We start from the raw sequence: 24,601 nt of genomic DNA on the forward strand, positions 1-24,601 counted from the left end.
AGAAAAGGCATCCAGGAGGGCAGCAGCAGAGTCAGCAGCAAGTCTGTAAATGCTGGCACAGCCTTGGGTGCACAGGACTGTGATTCCATTAGCTGCCCAGAAGCTCAAGCAAGTATCTCAGCATTGGTGGATCTAGTGCCAGTAATTTCAGATCAGCCAACTCCTCCGCCTGCCTTAACTACCAGCAGGGTGACAGGGGCTCTTCCACGCCACTCCATGTGGTCAGGATCACCTTGGGTTGGCATCCTGTCTTCTTAAGTGCGCGTTAGTCCTCATGCGTAGGTGCCATCTGCAGAAGGCTGCTCTTCCTGGCATCCTAGTCATTGTTTAAAATGTTTTACAGATGGGTCCTTGACACATCACTTTGGATCCCAGGTGAAATAACTTGGCAGAAAATGGACAAGAATAATTATTCTTTGGGTGAATTTTGTACTCACCTTATGGTGAGCTGGTATAGATGATATTCTTTGCTTATTCAAGTGTCCTGAGGGAAAGCCTTGGTTCACAGTGGCAAATGAAGTGCTTTTTTGTCCCTTTAGCTGTTTAGCATTAGGTCTAGTTCATTTTTCACCTTTCCACCACTTCAGTTTTTCTATCATACAGAAACCTACAAGAGCCCTTTCAGACTGCTTGCAACCTTTACAGCAAAGGTTACAGCAAAATCCACACAAGGAAATCCTACAAACTGTTTGTACCCTTAATGGAGAGTGTTAAGAGTTAAGATCTCTTCATGCTTCTAATTAACTTTTGATATCTAATTGTATAAAGAATTATTTTGAGATAGCAGTCAATCTTCGTTCACTCCATGAAGTTTTTGGTGTCTCCTGACATTGCCATTTTAGAAAGCTTCAGAGAAGGTAGATGGGAGACAATTAATCTTTTCCTTGTTATTATTTCTTAGTCAGGTTTTTCTAGATGCTTAGAATTGTCCTGAATTTCCTGTTCAAGTAGGAGCCTAAACAGTCACTTAGTAAGGAGGTCACTGTTCCATAGTACCAGCTGCAGGATCCATGTGTGGAGGGTCATAAGAAAAGGATGTCTGTTTCAGTGTGACATGGTAACAGTGTGATGCTGTAGGATGACTTCATAAAGTGTAATTTTTTTATTAATACTGTTTTCTTTTTAAGGAACATTGCCTGAACTTTGTGGTGAAGGAATCACATTTTAATCAGGTAATAATGATGAAGGAATTTGAGCATCTTTCTTCATCCCTCATAGTGGAGATTGTACGGAGAAAACAGCAACCTCCTGTTCGAACACATTCCGATCAGCCACTTGACATCGGTAACTTTTATGCTTTATAAAGTAATTAGTTGTGCTGGTTTTGCATTGCTAATAGTTTGTTTAGTGTAGGAAACAGCCTAGGAAGTAGACCAGTGCAGACCACCGATTCTCCAGCTGGTGTAACTGTGCTTCGCCTGTTTCCAAGACTCAGACAGGGCATGCCGGTTCTTTTTCCAGTGAGCTTCAATCAGAACAGTATCCCCGTCGAAATACATGAAAGGTCTTGCTAAATTTAGTCATGTTCTTCTTGCAATAAAATATCCTGATTCTATTCTGAGAGAGATGAGGCAGGAGGTGCAGAAGGGTGTAAAGAATGATTCAAAGAAGAGGCAGTGGACGTTTAGTTTAAGTGGACTGGAAGGTAACAAAGCTGAGGAGGGAGCTGGCTTGCCCATAGGTTTTAACCAAAGAGGAGCAGGAGTAAGGAAGATGATCTTGTGAGTAAGCTGCTGCTGGCAAGGCTGACCTCAGCTGCAGAGGGGAAGGAATAGAAGATAGGGAGGGCTGGGAAGAGGAGACTGAGAAGATAAATAACCTGCGCTAATGGTCATGTCTTTCATTTTCATTCTGTGAGTGTGCTGGAAGAAGATTTGATTTACAATTCTATTATGGAATTCATCAAGGACTGATTTGGGACTAGTCTTATTCAAGATTTTATCATCCTAACACACAAAAAATGTAATAGTGAAGTTCACTGAGGCCACAAAGTTCAGAGGCGTTGGCAGTGTTGATTTGGAATACTGCACAGAAATGACTGGGGACTGGAGAGAAAGATGGGGAAGCCAGTCCTGGAAGGTCAAGTAGAAAGCCTTTGGCTGGCATCTTTCCCAGGGAGAAGAGGGATACGCCATTGAGGAAGATGGCATAGCCAGCTTCTATATCCGGAGCTGGAACAGTGTGAGACACCCAAACATCAAAAAGTTGAAAGATAAACTTTGAAAATATGAGTGAATTTGGATCAGACTTGAATGTGCTCTGTTTCTCAGTTTCTGTGTTTTTTCAAAGGTTTGTTAAAATGTTGGTTAAAAGAAGCCTTTATTGAGGATGTGGGAAAGCTTTTTCATTAAGATACAAAATTTTGTATCCTTCGTGGTTGGAAATTAATAAAAAGAGTGGGAGAAGATCAGATTTCTTTATCTATAGAGAAGACCTTTCAATGTGGCTACTGCTGGCATTTGCTGTCAGCAGTTTGAAAGCAGAGCAGGGTTTGAAAGTGAGGTTTGTTTCTGGGATGGACAGTAGGTACCAGACTGTGATGGGGAAGGATGAAGCTCATTTTGCTCTAAGGTTGTGAGGAGGGGCCACCCTCAAACTCACCCCACAGGTCCCAAGGGAAAGAGGGGCTGGAGCTATGGCTTGGCCCTATATTAGTTTGGCCCTATACCTGGTCACCTGTAACTTACCATTTCTTTAACTGTTTCATTATGTTAACTTTCAGGAACATCTTTAATTCAAGACATGAAGGCTTACCTAGAAGGAGCCGGGACTGAATTCTGTGATATCATCCTTCTCTTAGACGGCCACCCACGGCCAGCCCATAAAGCAATCCTAGCTGCCCGCTCCAGGTGAGTCATTGTTTACTAAAACTGTAATAAATATTGTATGTGTAAAATGCAGTGCTGTGCAGTCTGTGAGTCCTCTTGCCTTTTTTAGATGACAGGGAGGAACTTTGTTTCTGCATAAAGTGTAAGATACAGCTTTGCTCAATGAGTGTAATAGACCTTTAAGCAACAGTGATTAAATATTTTTTTTTTTTCAATTTGATACCCAGCAAGGAAAGATAGGAAGAAATTAAAACTGTAGAGATTCTCTAGAGGATGTGTAAAAAGCTGCATTGCAAGGCAAAGAATCTGTAAAATCATAGGAAGGGGAAAAGGGTGTACAGCATAGGTGGGCTCAGTGCAGTTGAAAGCAACAGGTGTCCTCTGAGGTCAGAAAGTCTTCAGACAGTGAGTGTGTGTTTTGAATGATGTGAAACTTGAATCTCTCTCTACCTTCCTGATACTTAAGACTGGATATGAATAAGCACAACACAAAAATGGTGTGTCATGGAGAGTAGATTGTTCCCATACTTTGTTGCGGGGGCAAGTAGTTCACCCTTCTGAAGATGGTACTGTTCTCCCTCCTCAGTATATGGGTGCAGCGTGTTTGTCCCTTGCTTCTGTGTTCTGTGTACCTGCACCTTTTATGTCCTGCCAAACATTAAGTGTTTGCATAAAATTTCTATTTCAAATACTGTCACAGTTTTTGCCCAATCCCAGTAATAATATTCAGCATTAGTTACCGTGGTATTCTACCAGCAGCATTTCATAGCTCTTAAAACAACCCTGCATGATTGGCAGCCTGGAGATACCAAGGAAATTCATAATGCTTTAAGCTCTCTACTGGGTCTTATGCAAATTAGATGAAAATCAAAGCACCGTGTGTCCTAATTTTCAAGAAACAGACAAATTTCAGGTAGTGCTGATGGAAATTAGGGGGATTATATTTGGAGTTCTCTCGCAGGCAGAATGAACACAGGCACATATATGAAACAATAATTTAGCGGTGTTTTTGCCAAGGTTGTCACCTGAATTTGCTTCTTTGGAAGCTGGCCTTTGAACAATACTGGGTTAAACCGTCTGTCTGCAGAATGTTACATCAGTTTTATTTCCTTTTCCAGTTACTTTGAAGCCATGTTCCGTTCTTTCATGCCAGAAGATGGGCAAGTGAACATTTCTATAGGTGAAATGGTTCCCAGCAAGCAAGCATTTGAATCTATGCTTAGATATATTTATTATGGAGAAGTAAACATGCCTCCTGAAGACTCCCTGTATCCTTAAATCTGAAATAATTGAAGTATCTGTCTAGTACAGCAGCTTACCTTCCTTTTGCTCTAGGTTGCCAGGGCCAGCCTGGGAGGATTGTTTGTCAGGGCTGCATTAACAGGTACTGCATTTTAACTTCTGTTGCTGAAGTTACCCTGCCCTGGGGAGGCTGCATCTGCAGTGCTGGGTCCAGTGCTGGGCTCCCCCGTTCAGGAGGAACTGGGAACTGCTGGAGAGGGGCCAGCGGAGGCTACAAAGCCGATGAGGGGGCTGGAGCATCTCCCTTGTGAGGACAGGCTGCGAGAGCTGGGGCTGTTCAGCCTGGAGAAGACTGAGAGGGATCTTATCGATGTCTACAAAGAGCTTAAGGGCCAGTGTCAGGAGGACGGGGCCAGGCTCCTTTCAGTGGTGCCCAGGGACAGGGGCAACGGGCACAAACTGACACACAAGAAGTCTGAATTTCCTCTGAAGACGAGGCAAAACTTCTTTCCTTTGCAGGTGACACAGCACTGGGACAGGCCGCCCAGAGGGGCTGTGCAGGCTCCTTCTCTGGAGACATTCCAAACCTGCTGGACATCACTCTGTGCAGCCTGCTCAAGGACAACCTGCTTTAGCGGGGGGTTGGACTAGATGATCTCCGGGGGTCCCTTCCGACCAGTCTGGGATTCTGTGATTTGTGTTTGCAGTCAGTGCTGTTACCTTTTGCTTTATGTTTTTTTCCCTTAACGAGATTAATAGCTACCTCTTTGCTGCACCTTACTATTACGGCTTCTCCAACAACAGACTACAAGCCTATTGTAAGCAGAATCTAGAAATGAATGTCACAGTGGAGAATGTACTCCAGGTAATTGTCCCCAAGCATCTTTAATTAGTCGCTTGACTTAGGTACAGGAAAGCCAAAGAGTCTAGTCAAGTGGGTGCCCCCAGCACCAGGTTCACTGAGTTACTGCCAAACTGGCATCCACTGAGACTGCATAAACCCTGCTAATGACAGTGGCCCTGCGTGGTTAATGCATGTGTAGGAGTGTGACCTTCAGCAGCGCTTTTCCTTACCAGCTTTCTGTGTCACTAGCGCTCCTGTGCTGAAGCGTTTGCTCAGCTGGCCAACAGCGTGTTCCTTTTGAGCTCCTCATCCCCATTGTAGGCCAGTGTTTCTAACTGTCTTTTTAAATGTGCCATGTGCTCAGCACTCAGCTCCAAACCCTTTTTCGGTAGACATCTGTACGAGGACAAATGGGGATGTGCAGGTAACATTAGTCTTGTTTTATCAGTAATGCTGATGGGACCTGGCAATGAAGTTTAAGCCAGCAAAAAATACTCTGTGATAAGAAAGCCTAAAATGCCATCTATTAGGTAGGCAGACCAAACCCTCAGCAACACGAGCAGAATCAATTCCAGCATTAACTGCTTTTGGCTCTTGCCAGTCTCAGCTGGGGCACGTGAGGGAACCCGGCTCTGAAACAGATCTGCAGTTTCCTACTGATTATCTCCTGAGGACTCCATATGTTTTCAATCCAAAGCTTATTTTTTGATAGTTCAGAAAAGATTCAGGTTTGTCATGAAAAATTGAGATGTTTCCCTAGCTCAGAGGAATTACCTCCCCTGAGTCAGAACAGTGTTTGTGCGCTGCACATCTGAGCTATGCAGAAAGAAAATCACATTCTTGCTTTTGCTCTAGATTTTAGAGGCAGCTGACAAAACCCAAGCCCTGGACATGAAGAGGCACTGCCTGCACATAATTGTTCACCAGTTCACCAAGGTTGGTTGCGTCTTTTCTGGGGCTTTTGAGAGCTGCTGTCCTCTGTCGCTGTGTTGGTAAAAGATGCATTAATGTAGGAATCTGTCTCATTCTTTCTCATCTGAGACAGCTGAGAGCTGGCTGCATGTTACTGACACTGGCAAATCTGCTAGGCATACTTTTCACACCGAAAATAAATGAAAGACTAGAACAGCCTAGTTTGGAAGCGTGAAGACCTTCCAAAACAGAAGTTACCCAGAATTGCTTCCATTTGCACTTATTCCAGCTGTTAATTTTGTGCCATGCCGTCGTTGGGTTCTCATGTATATAGCAAGATAAGTTTGTTATGTATTGAGGGCACAGATCACACTTTCTCTAGTGGTCATGAGTGCGCTGTTCATATTTCTTTTGAACTATTCTCTTTCATAGACGTTATGTTGTCATGTGCTCAAAAGGTGAATTACCATATTGTGGCTGGGCTTTCTGTAATTTCCATGTTTTGATACGTAGGATGTTGCATTAGTGATAGGAAAGGTCAAGAGCCTGATGTGCTGGTACTCCTGTCCTCACTCAGGAGAGTAAGGGTATTGTCATTTAGTTGTTCCTGTGATATATGATCCCTCCATGAGAGCTCCCCAGCATGGCACCAGCTCATTGCACAACTTACTAGCATTGTTGCAATCGGTAGGTAAATCACAGGAATTGGAATTTCTGGGTGCTACGTGCTTGCTGTTAATGATTCTGTAGTTCGTACTCAAGTAGCTCACACTATTTTGTGTATCTAAACTCACGGTCCCTCCCGCTGCTGCCCATAGAGAAGGAAAGCGCTGCTAAGTCCCATTTGTATCTAGAGGTGAGACAGAGGGAGGTATTCATCTATTAAATGCCTAAGTTCCCAAGCATAATGCGTTTTACATTCAGAAATAACTGAAGATACATCAAAAGCTTTGAGAGTGGAGCCAGCATGCAGGAATCATGCTTCTGGTGGAGAGTCCCCAGCGTGAGGTTACAGCCTCTGCCTTCATTTTATTATTTTTTTTTCTGGCCTTGCGGATCCTGCAGAGCGACCCATCGTCAGCAGGGGACAGAGAGTGGTCCCACCGTGGGTTACAGCATAGCCTGGCAGCTGGGACAGCTCCTGGGGTTTGAGGTCAATGCATTACAGTCCCCGAGAGCTGATAGTCTGGTCTCAACTTCCCAGTGGAGACCACAGGAAGACAAACAATTTGGCACGTTTCTCACCAGGACGTACAGGGGGGAGATGAATATTGCAACATTTCAGAAAAAGAGATTTGAACTGAAGGGTATTACTCAATTGTACTCCACTAACCAGAATATGTGGAACGTTTTATATTTAAACTGTTGACTGTTAGAACAGTTTCCATCAAAATGTGGCTGGAAAACTGTCAAGCAGATGTGAACGAAGAAATCTTAATTATGCAATGTTTTTCTTCGGTCTGAGAGGCTTCAGTGTGTGATTTTTGGCCCAGCACTGGGTGGCTCTATGTGTGGCTGGGCACGAATGCTTGCCATTCTCCCTCTCTGCGAGCCACAGGCTCTGAAGGGTGATTTGTTCTAGCTGTGCAAGCCTGGTGGGTCACCAGGGCTTAGGCAGGCTGGGTGTACGGCTGTTGGGATCTCCTGTTCTTCCAGCTTGATTCATGCTGATCTTGATTTGGACTGTTAAGTTTTCCCCGCAATAAGAACGTGAACTGAAGAGCTGTTCCCACAGGTTCACTTAGTTTGGACAACGTGTTTTCAGGCTCTTGTGTGTCAGTGTTGTGCAAAAGCCCTAATAAAACTGTTGTTCTGAAGTGTTTGAACTGACACCCTGCTCTGTTCTCTGCAGTGCGTGCCTCAGTGCAGGGGCAGGATTCCCAGCGGTGTTACGGGGCTCTCTCCCTCCCAGTCCTCACAGACCCGTATTTTGGGGCTATTACTTCAAGCATGTGTCCTGAGCTCTTTCTGAAAGCATACTCAGCCATTTCCTTCCTGGATTTCAAAAGATGCTCAGGACATTGTTATTCTTTATCACAGTCAAGCTTCTTAGAGTGAGGTGATAATCTTTTATTGGATCAGTTAACACAGGCTGGGTAAGGCTTTTAGGCAGAGGCTGCCTTCAAGGCTGGGCATGTGTGTTAATAAAGCTAGGAGGGAATACTGGCTCATTACTAGAGGTTGTGGAGAAGGAAGGAATGTGTGGAGCTCCTTTTTGATAACAGTTGAGCTTCTGAACAGTCTAAGAGCATAAAGTTCGTTGTAGGTTCCCAAATATCTGATGTGGTGAAGGTTTTTGTTGGCTAGTGCTCCGGTGACCCACTTTGACTGCAGGAGGCATGCCAGCAAAGCCACCATGGACACTGAGCACGAGCTGTCCTTGGGAGCGTGCAGGAGTGGAGAGATCAGGTCCTAAGTCATGTTCTTAGTAGAAACAGACTTCAAAGTTCAGGGTTGTGCTGGTGCCCAGCTTTGCTTTTAGGAGAGTGCTTAGCTGGCATCCATTAGCAGTAGAGTTGTCAATATAAACAGTAATTACACTGCTTTCTCAGAGAGGCGGTGCTGGAGTCAGCATTTCTGCTCTTCTCCATCCCCATCCCCTCCGTGCAGCACTCGAAATCGGGTTACAGGCGCAGGAGGTCATGACTGGAGCCCTGCAGGCCGTTCTCTGCAGCCCAGCTCCACGACTGCGATTTCAGGCAGTTTGCGCCCAGCCTTTGACTTGCCTGACCTGCCTGTTTCACGCAGGATGGCAGGGGTAAAATGGGGATACATCAGCTATGATGGGGAGGGTTTTAATTTCTTTGTTTTTTTTTTCTGTTCTGTTTTTCTTTTCCTTGAAGGTCTCCAAGTTGCCAAATCTCCGCTCCCTAAGTCAGCTGCTCCTCCTTGACATCATAGAGTCGTTAGCTAACCACATATCAGACAAGCAGTGTGCAGAGCTGGGCTCAGACATATGACATGCTTTGGTAATCAAACTTTTCATTTGCTCCTCCAAAAAAACTAGCACTTTACAGCTGATGCTTTTTTACCATTCCATACTGAGCTGCTCAGAGCGTCTGCACAATATAGCAGGAGGCCCAGAGGAGCACGGACAGCTGACTTGCTCTGCCGTGGATTTGCTTGGTTTGTACCTTTGTGGAGAAGGGTTTGGTCTCTGTTACGCAAATGTAAAATTGAAACCATTACAGGAATGAATTTATTCTGTGTGGGTTTGGGAGTAACTTAAGTTCAGAATCAAGCCCATTATTACTTTTATACTGTAAAATAAAGCAGTCATGAGTAAGAGAGTCATTAATACTTTGAAACACAATATTTAAACAACTTCAGCTGACACAGCCGGGGGCTGTAAGGGGAAGTCAGTTACAACAAAACTGGAAACAGACTGTGGTGTTCGCAGTGAGGCTGATCACTGGACCAGAATGTAGTGACTTTTCAGAGACTCTTTGCGGTGTGGATTAAAGAGATACCCTTTTGCAGCTGCCTAGACTGGTGGACTGCAGGAAGTCCAGACCTGTGTTCTGCAGCAGGTCAGACTAGAAGATTACAGGAGTCCTTTCTGCCCATCAGATCCATTAATCCTGCCTCGCTAAGCCATTCTAAATCAATTTATTAATAAAGAGTTAACATCATCTCCTGGCATTTCATGATTGACTTGGCTTTCATTTTGGAAAAAATTAAGCAAAAAGATCTCTGAGCCTGATGAAGGTCACTTTGTTAAAAATAAGTGTGCTACATCTTGTTACTAATTTTATGCTGAAGTGTCTTCGTTAGTCGTTGCCTTTGCAGGGAAGTGGATAAAGGCAGAGTGCCCTTCCCAGCCAGTTCAGAAGCAGCTGCTGTTCCCTCCCGGTGGCAGCCCCGCAGCTCCCTGCCATGCTGGATGCTTCCCACACCGCAGAGGGGAGAGGAGCTTCACCTCTCCCTGGCTGCTGCACGGTGCAGCTTGGTTGGGGCGCGTTGGAGATCAGCCGGTGTCACGGTGGCAGAACAGCTCCCCAGCCCTGCCGGGAGCCACCAGCACAGCCCAGAGGGAGTGAGTGGCACAGAAGCTGGGAGCCAAACTCTTGTCCTGCCTTAAGCTGCACCAGCTCACAGAGGTGATGCAGAAGGCGGCGCTGACGTGGTGCTGCTCTGCTTGGCTGTTTGGAATGGCAAGAGCTGGCTTGAGCAGGAGCTTGGAAGGTCCCTCCCGCCCCTGTGTTTCCACCCTTGCAGCCATGTTTAATTGGGGCCAGTAAGTGTCCCCAGTGTGGTGCGAGTTGTGAGCTCCTGTTCAGCACCCTGTACCGTGACATGCCCGTGCCTGCGTTGGTGAGCTGCAGTCTCTGTGCAGTGGAGAATGTGCCGTGTCAGTTGATCCAAGCAAAGTGCTTTAGGGACCACTGATCTGTCTGCCAGCTGATGGCTTGCTCAGGTGAGTCAGACCAGAGGTGGCAGATGCATCTGAGAGCCAAGGGCTCATTTTCACGTGGAGGGATTATTTCCAGATGCCTCATAGGTAATGAAGTCTCTTATCAGGGGTTATCAGCCTGCATGTCCCCTGGGAACACAGATCATCTGCAAATGGAGAAAGGTTGTACACTACAACTTGTGAGAATACTGCAAGTTATTTTCAGCCACGCTGACTCCACTAGAGGACACCCACCCATTTCCCAGACGTGCAGCCTTGTTCCCTCAGTAAGGAACAACGCGCTGATTCCACCCATGCCATAATCCTTTGGGTCTGTTTTCTCAAACTGTTCGGGGTTTGGATCTTAGTCCTGAGCCCATCTGGGAGGAAATGCGCAGCCTCTGCACCCCCCGAGCCGGGGCACTGCGGGCATCTTCACTTAGGAGGTGGTTTTGGCGTAGTCGTGGCTCTAGTGACCGGGGTGCTCAGTCAGCTGCATCCGTGGGATTTATCGTCTGAAAAACCCGCGGGCCGTGGCACCGTTACGTCATCGTTGTGATTTGCCTCTGGGCCGCTGTTGTGCAGGGTGCTGGGATCGTGCGCTGCTCCGAGGGCAGCTGGGGACCCGCCCGGTGCCTGTGGCCAGAGCTGTGCCCCCCGCAGCCGGGAGCGCGGCAGCCGGTCCCCCCACAGCTCGGCCCTGCGGGGCCGGGCTGCGTCTCGGGAGAAGCGCCGGGGCTGCTGGGGGAAACGGGCCGACCGTCCTGTGGGGGCAGGTGGGCACCGGGCGCCGCCAGCCCGGGTGTCCGAAGGGGTCGGGGGACGGGCGCGCTCATCACGCCTCGGCGGCCCCGGCAGCAGGTCCCCGGGGTTACTGGTGTTCGTGCAGCCCGGGGGCAGTTTTGTGCAGGAATTTCGGGGCGTGTGCTCGTACGGCTGCGTTCGGTGCGGAGAAGTGACAGTGTGGCTGTCCGGCTTTGTCCTGCAGCCTCTGCCGCAGTAGGCCGTGCTGGCTCTTCAGAGCGCTGGAGTCGTGCTTTACTCGCACCACTGTCCCCACTGGGGTTTATGCTGCGGGGGAGGTAAGCGTGTGGCACCGTCACCCCCCGCGTCCCCCACCCCAGAGTGAGCCCCAGCGCGACGGGGGCAGACGTGTCGCCGTGTGAAGAGGGAAGAGCTGCGCTCCCCAACTTATCCTCTGCCTCCCGCAGCACCCAGGGGTGCTGAGGCTGCGTGGGACCTGTGACAGTGTGGCAGGAGCCGGGCAGGATGGGTGCGGGTTGGGGCCGTGGGTGGGCCCAGCGCCAGGCCCCTTCGCCTGGGGGGACCGGCGAGGTCCCCTCCCGCCCCAGCCCCGTTCCCGTTCCCGGGCGGCGGGAGCAGGGAGTCACGCTAAGGCTGCCCGTGGGTCGCCGGGAATGGGAAAAGCACAACAAGAGACATTAAAAATTCCCCATGTTTAATGAGGTGTGCAGCGAGGGAGCGCAGCCCGGCCGGGGGAGCCCTGGCTGTGCTAAGCCTCTGCCCCCCCCAGCCCCAGGACCTTCCTGACGTAGTTCTGGACGTTGACGTGGAGCTGCGGGGCCGTAGCGGAGAAGGTCTCCATGGCCAGGGCCCGCGCCGCCTCCGAGCCGCCCCACATGGCGCGGTAGAGGGGCAGGGTGTACTTCTGCTTGCCCTGCAGTGATGGTCGGGGGGTTACACCCAGCCGCCCCCCAGCCCCAGGCACAGCACCTCCAGCATCCCCCTGCTGGGGGACAGGGTGAGCAATGCCACCATGGGCAGCCCCCGGCACTGGGAGAGGGGAGCCCGTGACCCTGGAGGAGGAGGGGGCCCTGAGAAGCTCCTGAAGTCCCCACTGTCAGCACAGGCTGGGGGGGGGAGGGCTTGGTGACACTGGTGGGTGACAAACTGGCCACAAGTGCTCACAGCCCGGAGAGCCGGCCCTGTCCTGGGTGTCCCTGCCCAGGGCGGGGGGTGGGAACGGGCTGGTCTTTAAGGTCCCGTCCAACCCAGACCGCTCGGTGGGGCTACCAAGAGAAGAACCAGCCCCCAGCCCTCCGGCACAGGAGGTCCTGTGCCCCGTACCCATCCCGAACCAACCTGGCTGTGGAGGAAGTCCTTGACCTTGCTGTACTCGGCCTCCAGGTTGTTCTTGAGAACGATCTGGCACCAGCGGAGCCGCAGCTCGGCGTTCTGGGCCTTGGAGATCTTTGGGTACGTTGCGCTCAGCCGTTCCACGTTGCCTGCAAGATGGGGATGGTCACCATCCCCCAGGGGGCTCAACCTCCAGCTCCCAGCCCCTGCGCTGGGGGGACCCTGCCAGCTCCTCCTGACTGCGCTGCAGCTCCTCGGGGATCCTGCCCTCCTCCAGCCAGACCTGCGTCCCCCGACCCTGCCAGCACCCCCAGCTCTGGGCGCGCCTGGGGCCAGGCAGCCCCCCAGAACCTTGTGCCCAGCTCAGGCCGCCAGCACGAAGGGTGGGCAGGTCCCTCAGCAGAGTGCAAGGAATGAGGAGGTGACACGGGGAGGTGACAACCCGGATGAGCCAGCCTGGGGACAGTAGGGCTCCTTCCTGCCACTGCACATGTCCCCATGCGCCTGGGGACACACTTCCCCCTGCTGCACTGATCAAGGCTTCCAATACACCAGGATCCCCACTGCTGCACTGTGGTGGAGGTGGGCTGATGGCCACGCACCCGTGTGTCCCACCAACATGCCCTCACATCCCCAGGCAGTGGGCTGGACCTGGACACATCACCCTGCACCTCCTGCAGGCACCAGGGCCCCGGGCATCCTGGCCCTCACCTTCTGGCAGGGGGGATTTCTGCAGGACCTGATCCAAGAAGTAGACCAGCTGGTATGTCCTCCAGGCCATGATGTCCACAGCTTCGATCGCCTCCATGTCCAAGCCATCAGCAGCCCAAAGCTCTGCCAGCTCGTCCGCCGGCTTCATCAGCTGCTCCCCCGGCGAGAGGTCGGGCAGGTAGGGCGGCCAGCCTGGCGTGTTCAGCCAGCGGTCAAACTCGAAGCCTGCGGCAAGGAAAGGGGGGAAGAGCTGGGACTGGTTTTCTGAACCCACCAGGTGCTGCTGCCCATACATCCCACCGCCTCCTCCGAGGGTGTCCCCAGCGCCCCAGCTTGGGGATGGTGACAAGCAGAGACTAATGGGGTAAGGCCGTTGAGCCACGCTGGGCTCAGTGTGTGCTTGTGCAGCAACAGCCCTGCCACCAGCACGGAAAGCTCCTGCCAAGCCTGGATCTCCGCAGCCAGGCGGCACCAAGCCTGGGGCGCAGGCTCAGCCTGATCCCAGCACTCGCCAGCGGTTCCGCCGGCAAACATCAGAGACTCGCTGGGAAACGGCACCCGAGCGCAAAGCATGGGCTGGATTTGTGCAGGGGAAAAAATCATCAGTCTGAGCAGGTGAGCACCCAAGCCCAGGTTAGTGCCTGATGCTGGGCCAGCCGGTGCTGAGCCCCTGCTGCTGTAGCCGAGGCGAGCGGTGCTGGCAGCGTCTCCAGGAAAATGCACAAACCAGCAGGCGCAGGGTCTGCAGGGGACAGCACCGGTGCCCATGGGCGTCTGGTTTGCAAAGCGACACCCTGTGCCCTGGCCGGGAAGGCGCCGCGCTGACCTGGGATGGAGTCCACGCCTTTCTCCTTCAGCTCCGGGAAATACTCCAGGAAGAAACCCAGGGCATCATCGGATGTGATGCTCTGGAACTTGAACCGGTTCACATAGGCCTGCAGGGACGGCCAGGGCGTGTTGACACGTGCCCACCCCGGCAGTGCTGCCCGGCCCTCCCCATGCTCCATCTCACAGGATGCTGCTGAGCCCCCCCCAGCCCCCTGCATCCCCTGGACACCTCTGAGTGCTGCCACCGCCTGCTGCCAGCGCTGGCCGAGCTCTGTGTCCTGCTTTCAGCTGGGATACAGCAAATTCTCTTCGGTATCCAGTGCAGTGCCGTGTTTTGGGGTTGGTGTGAGAGCAACGTTGGTAACTCACTGATTTCAGTTGTTGCTAAGTAATCTTTATATTCACTCAGAGACTTTTCCATTTCTCAGGCCCTGCCAGCAGGAAGGCTGGTGGGGCAGAAGAAACTGAGAGGGGCCACAGCCAGGACAGCTGCCCCGAACTAGCCAGAGGGATGTTCCATACCCCAGGACATCACGCTGGGCCTATGAACTGGAGGGAGTTGGCCGGGGCCAGCAGATCACTGGCCATCGGTCAGCAGAGGGTGAGCAACTGTACTGTGCATCACTTTGTTTCTGTTCTCCCTTCTCTTCAGATTTTGTTCCTCTCCCCTTTTCCCTCCTTTTCATTATAATGGTTTAACTACTATAATTATTATTATATATGTGTTATTATTAGTAGTAGTGGTATTGGGTTTATTTTATTACAACTATTAAATTGTTCTTATCTCAATCCTTGAGTTTTACATTCCTTCCTGATTCTCCTCCCCCTCCCTCGGGGTAGGGGGGTGACAAGCAGCTGCACCGTACTCAGTTACCAGCTGGGGTTAAACCATGACACTGCCCTCATCTCATTCCCCCCAGGAACCTATTTCCCATCTCTTCCTCTCCTGAGCCACCCTGCTCAGCCCGTCCTTCCCAGGGTCCCTGCGCTCCAGCCTCCCACCGCAGGCACCTGCACCCCACAGCTCCTCGCACCAACCTGGAGGAAGGCGTCAAACTTGCTCTGGTCCCCCACGAGATGGGCCAAGTAGCTCACGAAGCAGTACCCCTTCTCATAGGGCGTTTCGTTGTACGTGTCATCTGGATTGACACCTAGAAAAAGGGAAAACCCTCAGGAATTGGCTGTGCATCTGCAAAACAAACCAGCTCCCATGTGTGCCCAGATTTCCGCTTTCTGTGCCAGCTGCAAGCCTGTCGCATCCCTCCTGGAGCCATCGCCTCGCTCGGGTCCCACCACCAGTGCCAGTTTTATTGCAAGCCATGAAACACCTCAGTGGCAGGGCTTCCTCCCCCCAGCACCACACCTCACCCCCCCCCCTGCTCCCCCCCAGCCGGCTGCGGGAGGACAGGGACACCCCACGGACCTGGCTCGATGACCACCCGCAGCTTGTTGAGCGGATGGTCCTCCCCGGTGCTGTCCATGTGCTGGCGCAGGAGGGCCCTTCCCGTCGCAGCCTCCAGGCAGGTGTACGCCAGACCTGGGCAGAGACAACCAGGAGGCATTCAGAGACCCCCAGCAGACCCCTGCACGCCTCGGGCACACTGATGCGCTGCAGGAGGGAAACAGCATTAGTGTATGAGCTGGGAGAGGAGAAAACCGATAACCAAGGCATTGGGGTGGTAGAAGTGCAAAGAGGCACGACAACCCAGCTCTCAGCAGGAGGTTTTTAGGGCCATTTAAGTTTATCTGACGAGAGGAACCGATGCCGGGAGTGCCGGAGCTGCTGGATGCACCTGCGTGTCCAGGGGGAGCTCAGGGCAGCTGGTATCAGCTCCACCAGGGAGCTGCGGGAGCAAGAGGACGGTGAGGGTGAGGGTGGGCAGGATCGCAGCGCCCACGGCCCTGGCAGGGCTGCAGGGGCCCCTTCCACGTCAGAGCACAGGGGGGCTGCTGCTGACACCAACCCCTGGGGTGTCGCAGGCTGCTGCTCTTCCCCTCTTCCAAGGTGCAGCACAGGCTCCGTCCCTGCAAGCAGCGCGCGGAGGGACGCGCTGAGCTGCAGCACGTGGAGCCCGGACCCATGCGGGTCCCGCTGCGACAGCACGGCTGCACGCGGGGACTCGGCAACCCGCAGCCAGGCAAGGCCACGCACCGTAGACCTCGGTGGAAATGCGCCGCTGGGCGTACATGGTGAAGCCCTCATTGAGCCAAAACTCGCCCCAGGTGGCGTTGGTGACCAAGTTGCCAAACCAGCTGTGGGAGATCTCGTGGATGATGACGTCCGCCAAGGAGCGGTCCCCGGCCAGCAGGCAGGGTGTCACAAAGGTGAGGCAGGGATTCTCCATCCCGCCGAAGGGGAAGGAGGGCGGCATGAACAGCACGTCGTACCTGCCGGGGAAGCGCAGACACTTGGGTCAGAGCCACCTCCTGCCCCGGATGCGACTGGGGACGGGGGGGGGCTCCCTCCCCAGCCCTGGAGAACCAGGTCCGCCAGGGCCAGGAGGCCATACCTGCCCCACACATAAGGCCCAAAGAGCTTCTCCCCAACTGCCAGGAACTCCTCAATCACCCCATTGTACTCCGTCTTCGCAGCCTCGATCAGGCAGGGCTCGGCCCAGACACGGCTCCTGGCCGAGTGGCAAAAGAGGAACTTTTAACCGCGAGCAGACTTTCACCCTATTGCTCCACCAGACAAAACCTGCACACGTTTATACTGCACACACAGCAAAATAAAAGCCTGCTGATAAAGGAAGCTGGTGAGGCTGACAGTGCAAACTGCTGTAATTTCTTCCCTTGTCCAAATGTCAAAGGGCTTTTATATGGCTGCTGTGACAGCTGGGAGCCCAAGCACACCAGCGGCCTTGGGAAGGGACGCGGGACCCTCCATGAATGGGGACCCGCTGCTTTCATTCACGTGCACGGGGGTAAAACGAGCAGAGCCAGGGACACCCTCGAAGGCGAGGGGACCTAGCATGGAGGCTGCTCCTCTCTCAAGAGCGAGAGCCCCCACCCCGCGGGGCCCGCAGCCTGACGAGCAGCGCCACGCGCGCAGCAGGCACAGGACCGGCCAGGTCACGCCTATGGCAGCATCCCTGCACTGCCTGCTCTCCAGAGACCGCGGAGCAGGGAGAGGCAGCAGGTAGCTGTCACAGGGCCGCACAGCACCGGAACTTCACCGTGTGGCTCCCACAGCCAGGCCTTAACGCTCAGGTCTCCTCCAGAGCCACTTACCTTGGGCCAACTTCAGCAGACACGATGTCCCCGACAGCCAGAGCGATCAGGTAGGAGGGGATCGGATGGGACATCTTGAAGACGAAGGTGTTATCCTCCTGCTTCTCCCAGCTTGTGGCACTCATCACAGCCGTGAAACCCTCGGGGACCTGGACACATAGATAAAAACATCTGTTAGACCCACACCGTATGGAGCGGGACATCAGTTAACCCGGCCAGGGACGCCGCAATGTCTGATGGTGAACAAGTCCCAGCGCGCTGAAGGTGGCCAGGTCCATGGGCACTGCAGGTTTTGGGGCGCAGAGCAGTAATGCCCCAAGCTCCAGCTCGGGGTCACAGCCACATCCCTGTGACAGCGTCACTCAGCACTTGGGCTCAGACATCAGCTGGGTGCCACACCGGGACAGCCGGAGCTGCGCGCGAGATAAAGGCTGGAGTCACAGGTGCTGGAAGGGCAGAGGACACAGGCCCTTCAGACGCTGGCTCTCCTCCCGTTTCTTACACAACTTGTTTTTCCCATTCTCAATCCAAAGTAGAACCTGCAGCCGACCCAGTGGCCGGGGCCAAGCCCTGGGAGGCTGATCCAGTCTCTCCTCTCCCGAACACGGGGCAAGCCCCTGCGGTGCCGTGGGGAGGACGGGTCTCTTGGCACAGAGCATCACTCCGGGGCTGTACAACAGCCGAGCCCCGTGCTCGCCCTTTGGCGAGGGCACTGTGCCGAAACTTTGAAGGGTGGAAGTCGGAGCAAGAGGCAAAATAAACAGATACATTCCGGCCTCACCCGCTGATGCCACTACGTGCCATCGGCACTGGCTTGGTGTCACAGCGATATGCAGCTTCCCTCGCCCGTGGCCAGCCAGCACGCTGGGGCAGCCCAGTGCCGGTGCCGCCGCATGCCTGCCTGCACACACGCAAGAGGGAATCTAGATTATTTATCCCGTTTCTGTACAAAATCTGGGGACCAGCGGCTGTTTCTTCCATCCTGGAAGCTCATCAGCCCCGGCACCACCACCAGGACCCAGCACAGCCCAGTGTCACCCACACCCACCGGCTGTGTCCCCCCAGACTCAGCTCGTCCCAGTTGCCCTCCTGCTGATACACACACCAAGAGCATCTCGCTGCCCTCAGCCGCCACAGGGCAAACCCGGGGTTTTCTCCGGTAACTGGAGGAATTACTCAGAGAAACGCAGCAGCAGGAGCAGAGCGGGGGGGTTCACACGATGCGCTGATCCCGACAGTTAGCCAGTATTTTGGCCGCAAGCACCGAGTATTTCGGCCACCTCCCACTGGGAGAGAAGAGCCTTCAGCGGTGCCGGCACGTGCTCCGGGCTCACAAGCCAGCGTGGGGCTGGGGAGCAGCCAGGGCCACCGTGGCGGGCTGCTGGCACCCGTCTGGGGGCGAACGTACAAACAGGAGCACAAATGAATTATTTCTGGGTGCCTTCGCTGCCGGGGGCCCGTGGTGGAGGATTTGAGGTGAGCATGACGAGGATCGCCTCCGACGCGCTGGTGTCGTGGGCCCGGGTGGCATCACTGCCGCGATGCCCAATGTTTTGGGACACCCTGGGAGGGACCCGGTGGGTTTCGCTGCCGCTGGGCGCGGGGGGCCGGGGGCACCGCTTACCTTCACGGTGGCCGAGTAGGTGCATTTGACGGCGGGGGTGTCGAAGCCGGGGAAGAAGGACCTGTTGAGGACGGCCTGGCCCTGCGTGTACATGAAGGGCTTCCGCCTGCCCGCCGTCTGCTCGGGGGCCAGCCAGCACACCTGCGGGGGGGGGGCGGTCAGGCGGCCGCCCCCCGCGCCTGGCGGAGCCGCGAGGGGGCTCCTCCCGGGGGAGGGTGGGTGCGACCCCCCGCCTCGCTCACCCCGGGCCCCCCGCCCGCCTCGTATTCGATCTCGAGGGCGACGCGCTGCCCGGCGGGGGGGGCGCTCGGCAGGGCGACGTGCAGGGCGCTGCCGTAGCTGGCGAAGGGGCGGCTCTCCACCGGCACCGGCTGCGGGCCGCGGCCCGGGGGGGCGCCGGGGGGCGGCAGGAGCACGGCGCGGCGCACGGCCAAGCTGGGGTGCGCGTCCAGCCGCAGCGGCCCCGGCCCCGCGCCCCCGGCCCGCGGCTCCAGCTCCAGCCGCGCCGCCCCCCGCAGCCGCCCCGCGCCCCCCGCCCCGAAGGCCACGTGCAGGTCCAGGTGCAGGTGCCGCAGCGCCCAGAGCGCCGCGCTGCTGGCCGAGCCCGCGTCCGCCGCCATGCCGGGCCGAGCCGGGCCGAGCTGGGCTGCGCCGGGCCGAGCGGTGCCGGGCTGAGCTGCGCCGGGCTGAGCCGCGCCGGGCCGTTCCGCGCCGGGCCAGGCCGGGCCGCGCTGTGCCGGAAGGGGCAGGCCGGGGCCGGGGCCGGGACCGGGCACAGGGACAGGGACAGGGCGGGGCGAGGGGCGGTGGCGGGCGGGCCCCGGGGCGGGATCCCTGGGGCGGGGGGGTCCCTGGGGAAGCCCGGGGGGGTCCCTGGGAGGGTCCACGCCGAGATCCATAGGGAGGGGATCCGCGGGTGGGTCTATAAGGGGTCCGGAGAGAGATCCGTGATGGGGGTCCACGGAGAGGGATCCGTCGGAGGAATCCACGGGCCGGGGGGGTCCGGGGGCTCCGGGGCGCCCTCGGCTCCGGCTTCGCCCCCGTCTCCGGGCGCCGCGCCGGGGCGGCAGCGGGGGGGCTGAAGGCGGGCGGGGCCGGCCCGCGGGGAGCGGGGGGCAGGGGCGGGCACCCCCGGGCGGCGGGGCCGGGCAGGGGCCTGCGCGACTCCTCCCCGGGGCGGCCCGGCCCTGCGCGGGGTCCCGCGGCCGCTCTGCCGGGCTGACACCGGCGGCGGCACCGGGCGCTGCCCGCGGCGGGGCGGGACGGGACGGGACGGGGCGCAGCGAGCGGTGAGTGCCGCGCCGGCCGCCTGGCTCTGCCCCGGGGGCACGTCGGGGGGGACGCCCCGAGGGGGAACGGGGAGACACGGGGGGCACCCCGCCGGGGACATGGGGTGATGGAGGGCACCCCGGTGGGGACCGGGGAGACACGGGGGCAACCTGCTGGGGACGGCAGATGATGGGGGGCACCCCCGTGGGGACCGAGGTGATGGGGTCACCCTGAGGGGACCAGCAGTGACACGGGGGATGCCCTGGCGGGGACTGGGGTGACAGGCAGCGGCTCTGGGGGCTGTCACTGCCTGACACTGGCGGCAGCCCCCCGCGTCCCCTCCCCTGTGCCCCCCAATGTCCCCACCTCTCCACCGGGGCCCCGTTTCAGCAGTGGGAGCCCCAGCACGGGCAGCCCCAAGAGCAGCCTGGCCCGGCCAGTTCCCGTGTCCCAGAGCCCCTCACGTCCCCCAGACACCCCCGGTCCCGGCCCCGGCAGAGGGGGTCTGTGGGGAGCCGCTGCGGTGCTGGGGCCGGGGCCGGTGCCGCCTGCTGCTGCCTTCGCTCCCCGAACCGGCCGCGGCAAGGACCGCAGCGCCAGCGAAGGGCGATGGGGGAAACTGAGGCAGGGGGGCTGCCCGAAGGGGTGGCGGCTCTCCGGAGAGCTGGCCTGTGCTGCTGCCCCACATCTCCTCTCTGCAGGCAGCACGGGTTGGTGCCAGCAGCTTGTGGTGTCTGCCCTCATTTCGGGTACGGGAAGGTGCTCCCTGGATGGTGCCCAGGGCCATGCAGCTCCAGATGTTCCATGTCCCCATGCTGGCGCGGGGTCAGCAAGGAGGGCAGTGGAGACTTGGGCTTTTCTGAAGTGCTGGTTTCACCAGTAGTGAAGGGGCTTTGGAGCCCGATGGCTTCTCCCTGCTGGGTGCTCGGCCACCCCGGAGATGCTCGGCCACCCCGAAGAACATCCGCAGGCCCCGTGTGGGATGGCTCCCGTGGAGCCGGTGGTGTCACAGCCCGGCTTTGCTCGGCTCTGCAGCCAAACTGGGATGGCACAAGGGGAAATCTTAGAGGTGACTTCAGCACGGGCTGTGTCCCCCACGGGACATTAACGTGCCATCACCTCGTGCGAGGGCAGCAGTGAAGACCTGCAGTGTGCATGTGCCGGGGCTTCTGTTTCCCTGGGTTTCACCTAGGAAAAAAACAACTGGGAGGAAAGCCAGAGAGCCTGGGTGTGCCGGGCTGCCAGTGCCACGGTGGTCCTGCTGGTGCCACGGCTGGCCCACAGCGGTGAGCACGTGTCCCCCATGCCAGCAGGGTTTGCCCACAGTCGCTGGGGTGCTGCCTCTGCTCCCCAGGGCTTTGCCGTAACTGCTCGTGCAGTCATTCCTGGTGCCAGCAAATGTCCAGGTGCTCCCAGGGGGGTCACAGGGATGGGGGGAGCCCCCTGCACCCCGTGACAGGATGTGTTGGTGTCTGTGTTGTTGCAAGGTGGGGTTAGACCCCCCCAGTTTTGCAGCCAGGGAAGCTGAGTCAGGAAATCCCGGCTGGCCTGGCCGGATCCTGGCTGAGTCATTTCTCAGGCGCTGAGTAGCTGCCCATGCGGTGCTGGGGGGGTGCAGGGCTGCCCGCGGCCTCTCTGGTGGGCAGGAGCTGCCTGCACATGGCCCGTCCACTCCCCATGGCCCTGGCCTCATCCAGCTCACAGCCTGCGCCACCTCAGTGCCCTCCTCGCCCTGCCAGCCCTGCGCCTCAGCTCCCCCCACGGTGGCTTCCCGGGACCAGATGGGGCAAAATGCTCCTGGGCCATGGGCATGGGCTGGATCCAGCCCCACCACGTGTCCTGGGCACGGAACTGGCTCCTGGGGGGCCAGGGCAGGTCTGAACCGGGGGAAATGTGGTGGGATGGGGAGTGTGGGGCTGGGTGAGCCCTGGTGTTTGCTGGGAGGGGAAGGACGTCCCTGGGGCAGAATTTGGTCCCTGAGGCAGGATTTAGGCTGCCCGCTTCTGCCGAGGGGATCTCCAGGCTGAGTCTTGGTGTGTGGGGAGGGGGATGGGGATGGGGACAGGGCTGGGGCTGGCAGGGGCTGGGGCAGGGCTCGGGGTGCAGGCAGGGGTTCTGGGGGGCGATCAGACCAGCCTCGCTGGCGGCAGGTTATAAATAACCCGCGAGACACGAGGTGTTTTCCTGCCCCTCCCCGGCCCGCTGCAGCCCCACGGACAGGAAAAAGGTGTTTCCTGCTGCGGCCGGGAGCGGGGCCGGGGGGGGGCAGGGGTACGGGGGGGCAGGCGGCCCCCCCGGGCTGCTGCTTGGGGGGCAGCCGCTCAGCCGGGGGCTGGTGGGGCCCCTGTCCCCGCTGGGGCTGCTGCAGCCCCCGGGCCCCAGCCCAGCTGCAGGACCCCTGGGCTGAGCCACCCACCAGCCACGTCCCTTCTTCCCGGCTGGACCAGGATCCGTGTGGAGCTGGGAGAGCTGGAGCTGGTGCTGTGGGGAGGAGGGTGCCTCGCCATGCCTGTGTCCCTCGCAGAACCACTCTTGCTCGCTGACCCACGGGGTGTCCCCTCACCTGCGCTCCCTCCCCTGGGAGGTCTCACACGCTCCAGCACCAGCTAAGTGACCAGGGGACACCAACATGGGATGGGGACACCAGCCTGGGATGGGAGCACTCAGCATCCGTTCCCACCACCGTGGTGACCCCCCTTCACCATGCTGCTGGCAAATGGGTGACAGTCCCCTGTCACCTGGCTGGGGTGTCCCTTGGGTGGCAGCTGGGGACAGCACCCCCTGTCCTCCTGCAGCCCTTTGTACCCGGTGCAGGGGGGAGACCAGGCAGTGCCAGGGATGGGTCCCCAGGGATGGGGCAGCTGGGACCATGCTGGCTCTGCCTGCCACTGGTGTGTCCCCAGGGAAACCCCAGCTCCTGTCACCAGCCTGTCCCTGCTGGGCAGGGTCAGTCCCCAGGCCGTAGCCAAGCCCAGAGCAGTGCCAGCCTCAGCAACACTCTGGGGAGCTGGGACCTGTCAGTCAGTGGCTGCAGGTGGTGACAAGGACGATGGGAGCACATGGGGAAACTGAGGCACGGGCTGCAGGAAAGTGGCAAACTGCCAGCACCTGTGGGTCCTCCTCAAACCCTTCCAGGTGACAGATCAACCAGCAACTGGTCCCAGCTGGCTCCAGCATTTTTGCATTTGCCTCTACCCCAGCCCTGCTCGTTAACAAGTGAGCTCTAACAAGCTTTGCCTGGCCGTGCTGCAGGGTCTGCGTGGTGTTATGGTCATTGGGCACAGCTGCTGGATTAACTGCCTGGATTAAAAGGTGTTCAGAGGAGGGGGGGGGGGGGGGGAGGGCTGGAGGAGCCCTCAGTACTTGGCACCCACTGCCACTGGAAGTGACAATAATTGGAGAAAGCAGGATTTTCATTATCCAGGGGGAGAGGTCCTGGCTGAGTGGCGCAGAGCAGGTTTGGAGCTTTGCTCTGTCCCAGAGTGCTGGTGGGGATGGGAGGGGCAGCAGCTGGGGTGAAGCCACTTCTGGCTTAGGGACTTGGCATCCTGGCACCCTCTCACTGCCAGGATGTGGGAACTGGGCTCCGGAGGTCTCAGCTGTGCTGCAGGGAACAGGTTTGGGTGGGAGCCAGCGCCCGAGTTAAAGCCTCCCAGTATTTGCCTGGATTCCCTGGGTTCCCCCACTCTCACGGAGGAGCGGAGTGGGGAGCTGGAGGAACTGGGTTGTGCTCATCCCCCCATCCTCATCCTCAGCTCCCACTGGACATGGCCGCTGGGCCCATGCGGATGTGGCCAGGCAGCATCACCGCCAGCAGCACAAACTCCCCCTGCTCAGGGCTGGGTGATAAGTCACGGCTTCTCCTTCGCCCCTTCCCCCTCTGGTACCCTGCCCCTTGCTCCAATGGGCTCTGTGCCCTCCCCCACTGCTGGCCCCTGGGGACTTGGCTCCCCACGGGGGTGTCCATCTCAAGGGACACACACCGCAGGGTGGGCGAGAGGGAAGACAGGAGTGCTGCCATCCTCACATGGACTACTCGCTGTGGGCAGGCGGGATGTTCAAGAGGTGCTCCAGGCATGCTTGAGGGATGCTCGGGCTGTTCAAGGGGTGCTGGGGTTCCCCTCCAGGAAAGCCAGGCATCCTCTGGGAGTGATGGACCCACTGTGGCTCCATTAGCCGCATCCCTTGGAGGCAGGAGGTTGATTTTCAGGTGTAAGAGAGTGGTGGGACCAGAGGTGCTGCCTGTTCTGGGGCGCTTGGGGGGTGGCATTGCCAGTCCCCGAGTGGCAGTCCTCAGCTCTTTGGGGATGTTAGCATCAGGGACACACTTAGCGTTGTTCCAATAAACGTCAGGGGGATGTGGCTTCCCCTGGGCTGCCGGTCACTGAGTCTGGCATTGGTGGCAGGGGGGCAGCCTGCCTGCTTGTGCTTGGAGCAGAGGCTGCTGCAACCCCCAAGACCCAAACAGGGAGGTATTTGCCAGCAGCCACTGAGGATTTGCAGCTCACTGGAAAATCCACTCATCCCATTAAGGGCTCCCTGTGGTGTTCGCTTTCCACTGTAAATACCTGGTTGTCCCAAGGGAAACTCCCTTGGGGTGCCACTGGGCGTCTGGGGCTTTC

General features: G+C 56.9%; 3 protein-coding genes across 11 annotated transcripts in view; 2 read left to right on the forward strand and 1 right to left on the reverse strand.

The window, feature by feature from the left end:
* LZTR1 (leucine zipper like post translational regulator 1) overlaps positions 1-9,458 on the forward strand; it is a 35,062-nt gene extending 25,604 nt beyond the window's left edge. For 3 of the 4 annotated variants that reach the window (XM_080367448.1, XM_080367449.1, XM_080367450.1), the window contains 6 exons: positions 1,128-1,284; positions 2,723-2,849; positions 3,947-4,096; positions 4,830-4,935; positions 5,770-5,850; positions 8,670-9,458. In XM_080367448.1, coding sequence (XP_080223574.1) covers positions 1,128-1,284; positions 2,723-2,849; positions 3,947-4,096; positions 4,830-4,935; positions 5,770-5,850; positions 8,670-8,786 — 738 coding nt within the window. In that variant the 3' untranslated portion in view covers positions 8,787-9,458. Of the gene's footprint in view, positions 1-1,127; positions 1,285-2,722; positions 2,850-3,946; positions 4,213-4,589; positions 4,810-4,829; positions 4,936-5,769; positions 5,851-8,669 lie in introns of those variants that run through there. The other variant, XR_013924128.1, reaches the window with a different exon arrangement.
* A 2,199-nt stretch (positions 9,459-11,657) lies between these two features.
* RNPEP (arginyl aminopeptidase) lies at positions 11,658-19,424 on the reverse strand. The gene is made up of 11 exons (XM_080367451.1): positions 18,953-19,424; positions 18,711-18,851; positions 17,087-17,235; positions 16,366-16,482; positions 16,008-16,243; positions 15,279-15,392; positions 14,894-15,006; positions 13,854-13,962; positions 13,028-13,252; positions 12,323-12,465; positions 11,658-11,897 (listed from the first exon to the last, which is right to left on the reverse strand). Exons 1-11 carry the CDS (start codon positions 19,328-19,330, stop codon positions 11,733-11,735), a joined length of 1,890 nt encoding a protein of 629 aa, XP_080223577.1. The 5' UTR covers positions 19,331-19,424; the 3' UTR covers positions 11,658-11,732.
* A 399-nt stretch (positions 19,425-19,823) lies between these two features.
* The window catches only part of NAV1 (neuron navigator 1), a 73,169-nt gene continuing 68,391 nt past the window's right edge, over positions 19,824-24,601 (forward strand). For 3 of the 6 annotated variants that reach the window (XM_080367402.1, XM_080367404.1, XM_080367403.1), the window contains exon 1: positions 20,025-21,854. In XM_080367402.1, the coding sequence (XP_080223528.1) occupies positions 21,784-21,854 (71 nt within the window). In that variant the 5' untranslated portion in view covers positions 20,025-21,783. Of the gene's footprint in view, positions 20,000-20,024; positions 21,855-24,601 lie in introns of those variants that run through there. The other 3 variants (XM_080367408.1, XM_080367405.1, XM_080367407.1) reach the window with 3 other exon arrangements.

The sequence above is a fragment of the Falco punctatus genome (genome assembly GCF_963210335.1).
Source record: "Falco punctatus genome assembly, chromosome: 17".
Taxonomy (NCBI): Eukaryota; Metazoa; Chordata; class Aves; order Falconiformes; family Falconidae; genus Falco; species Falco punctatus.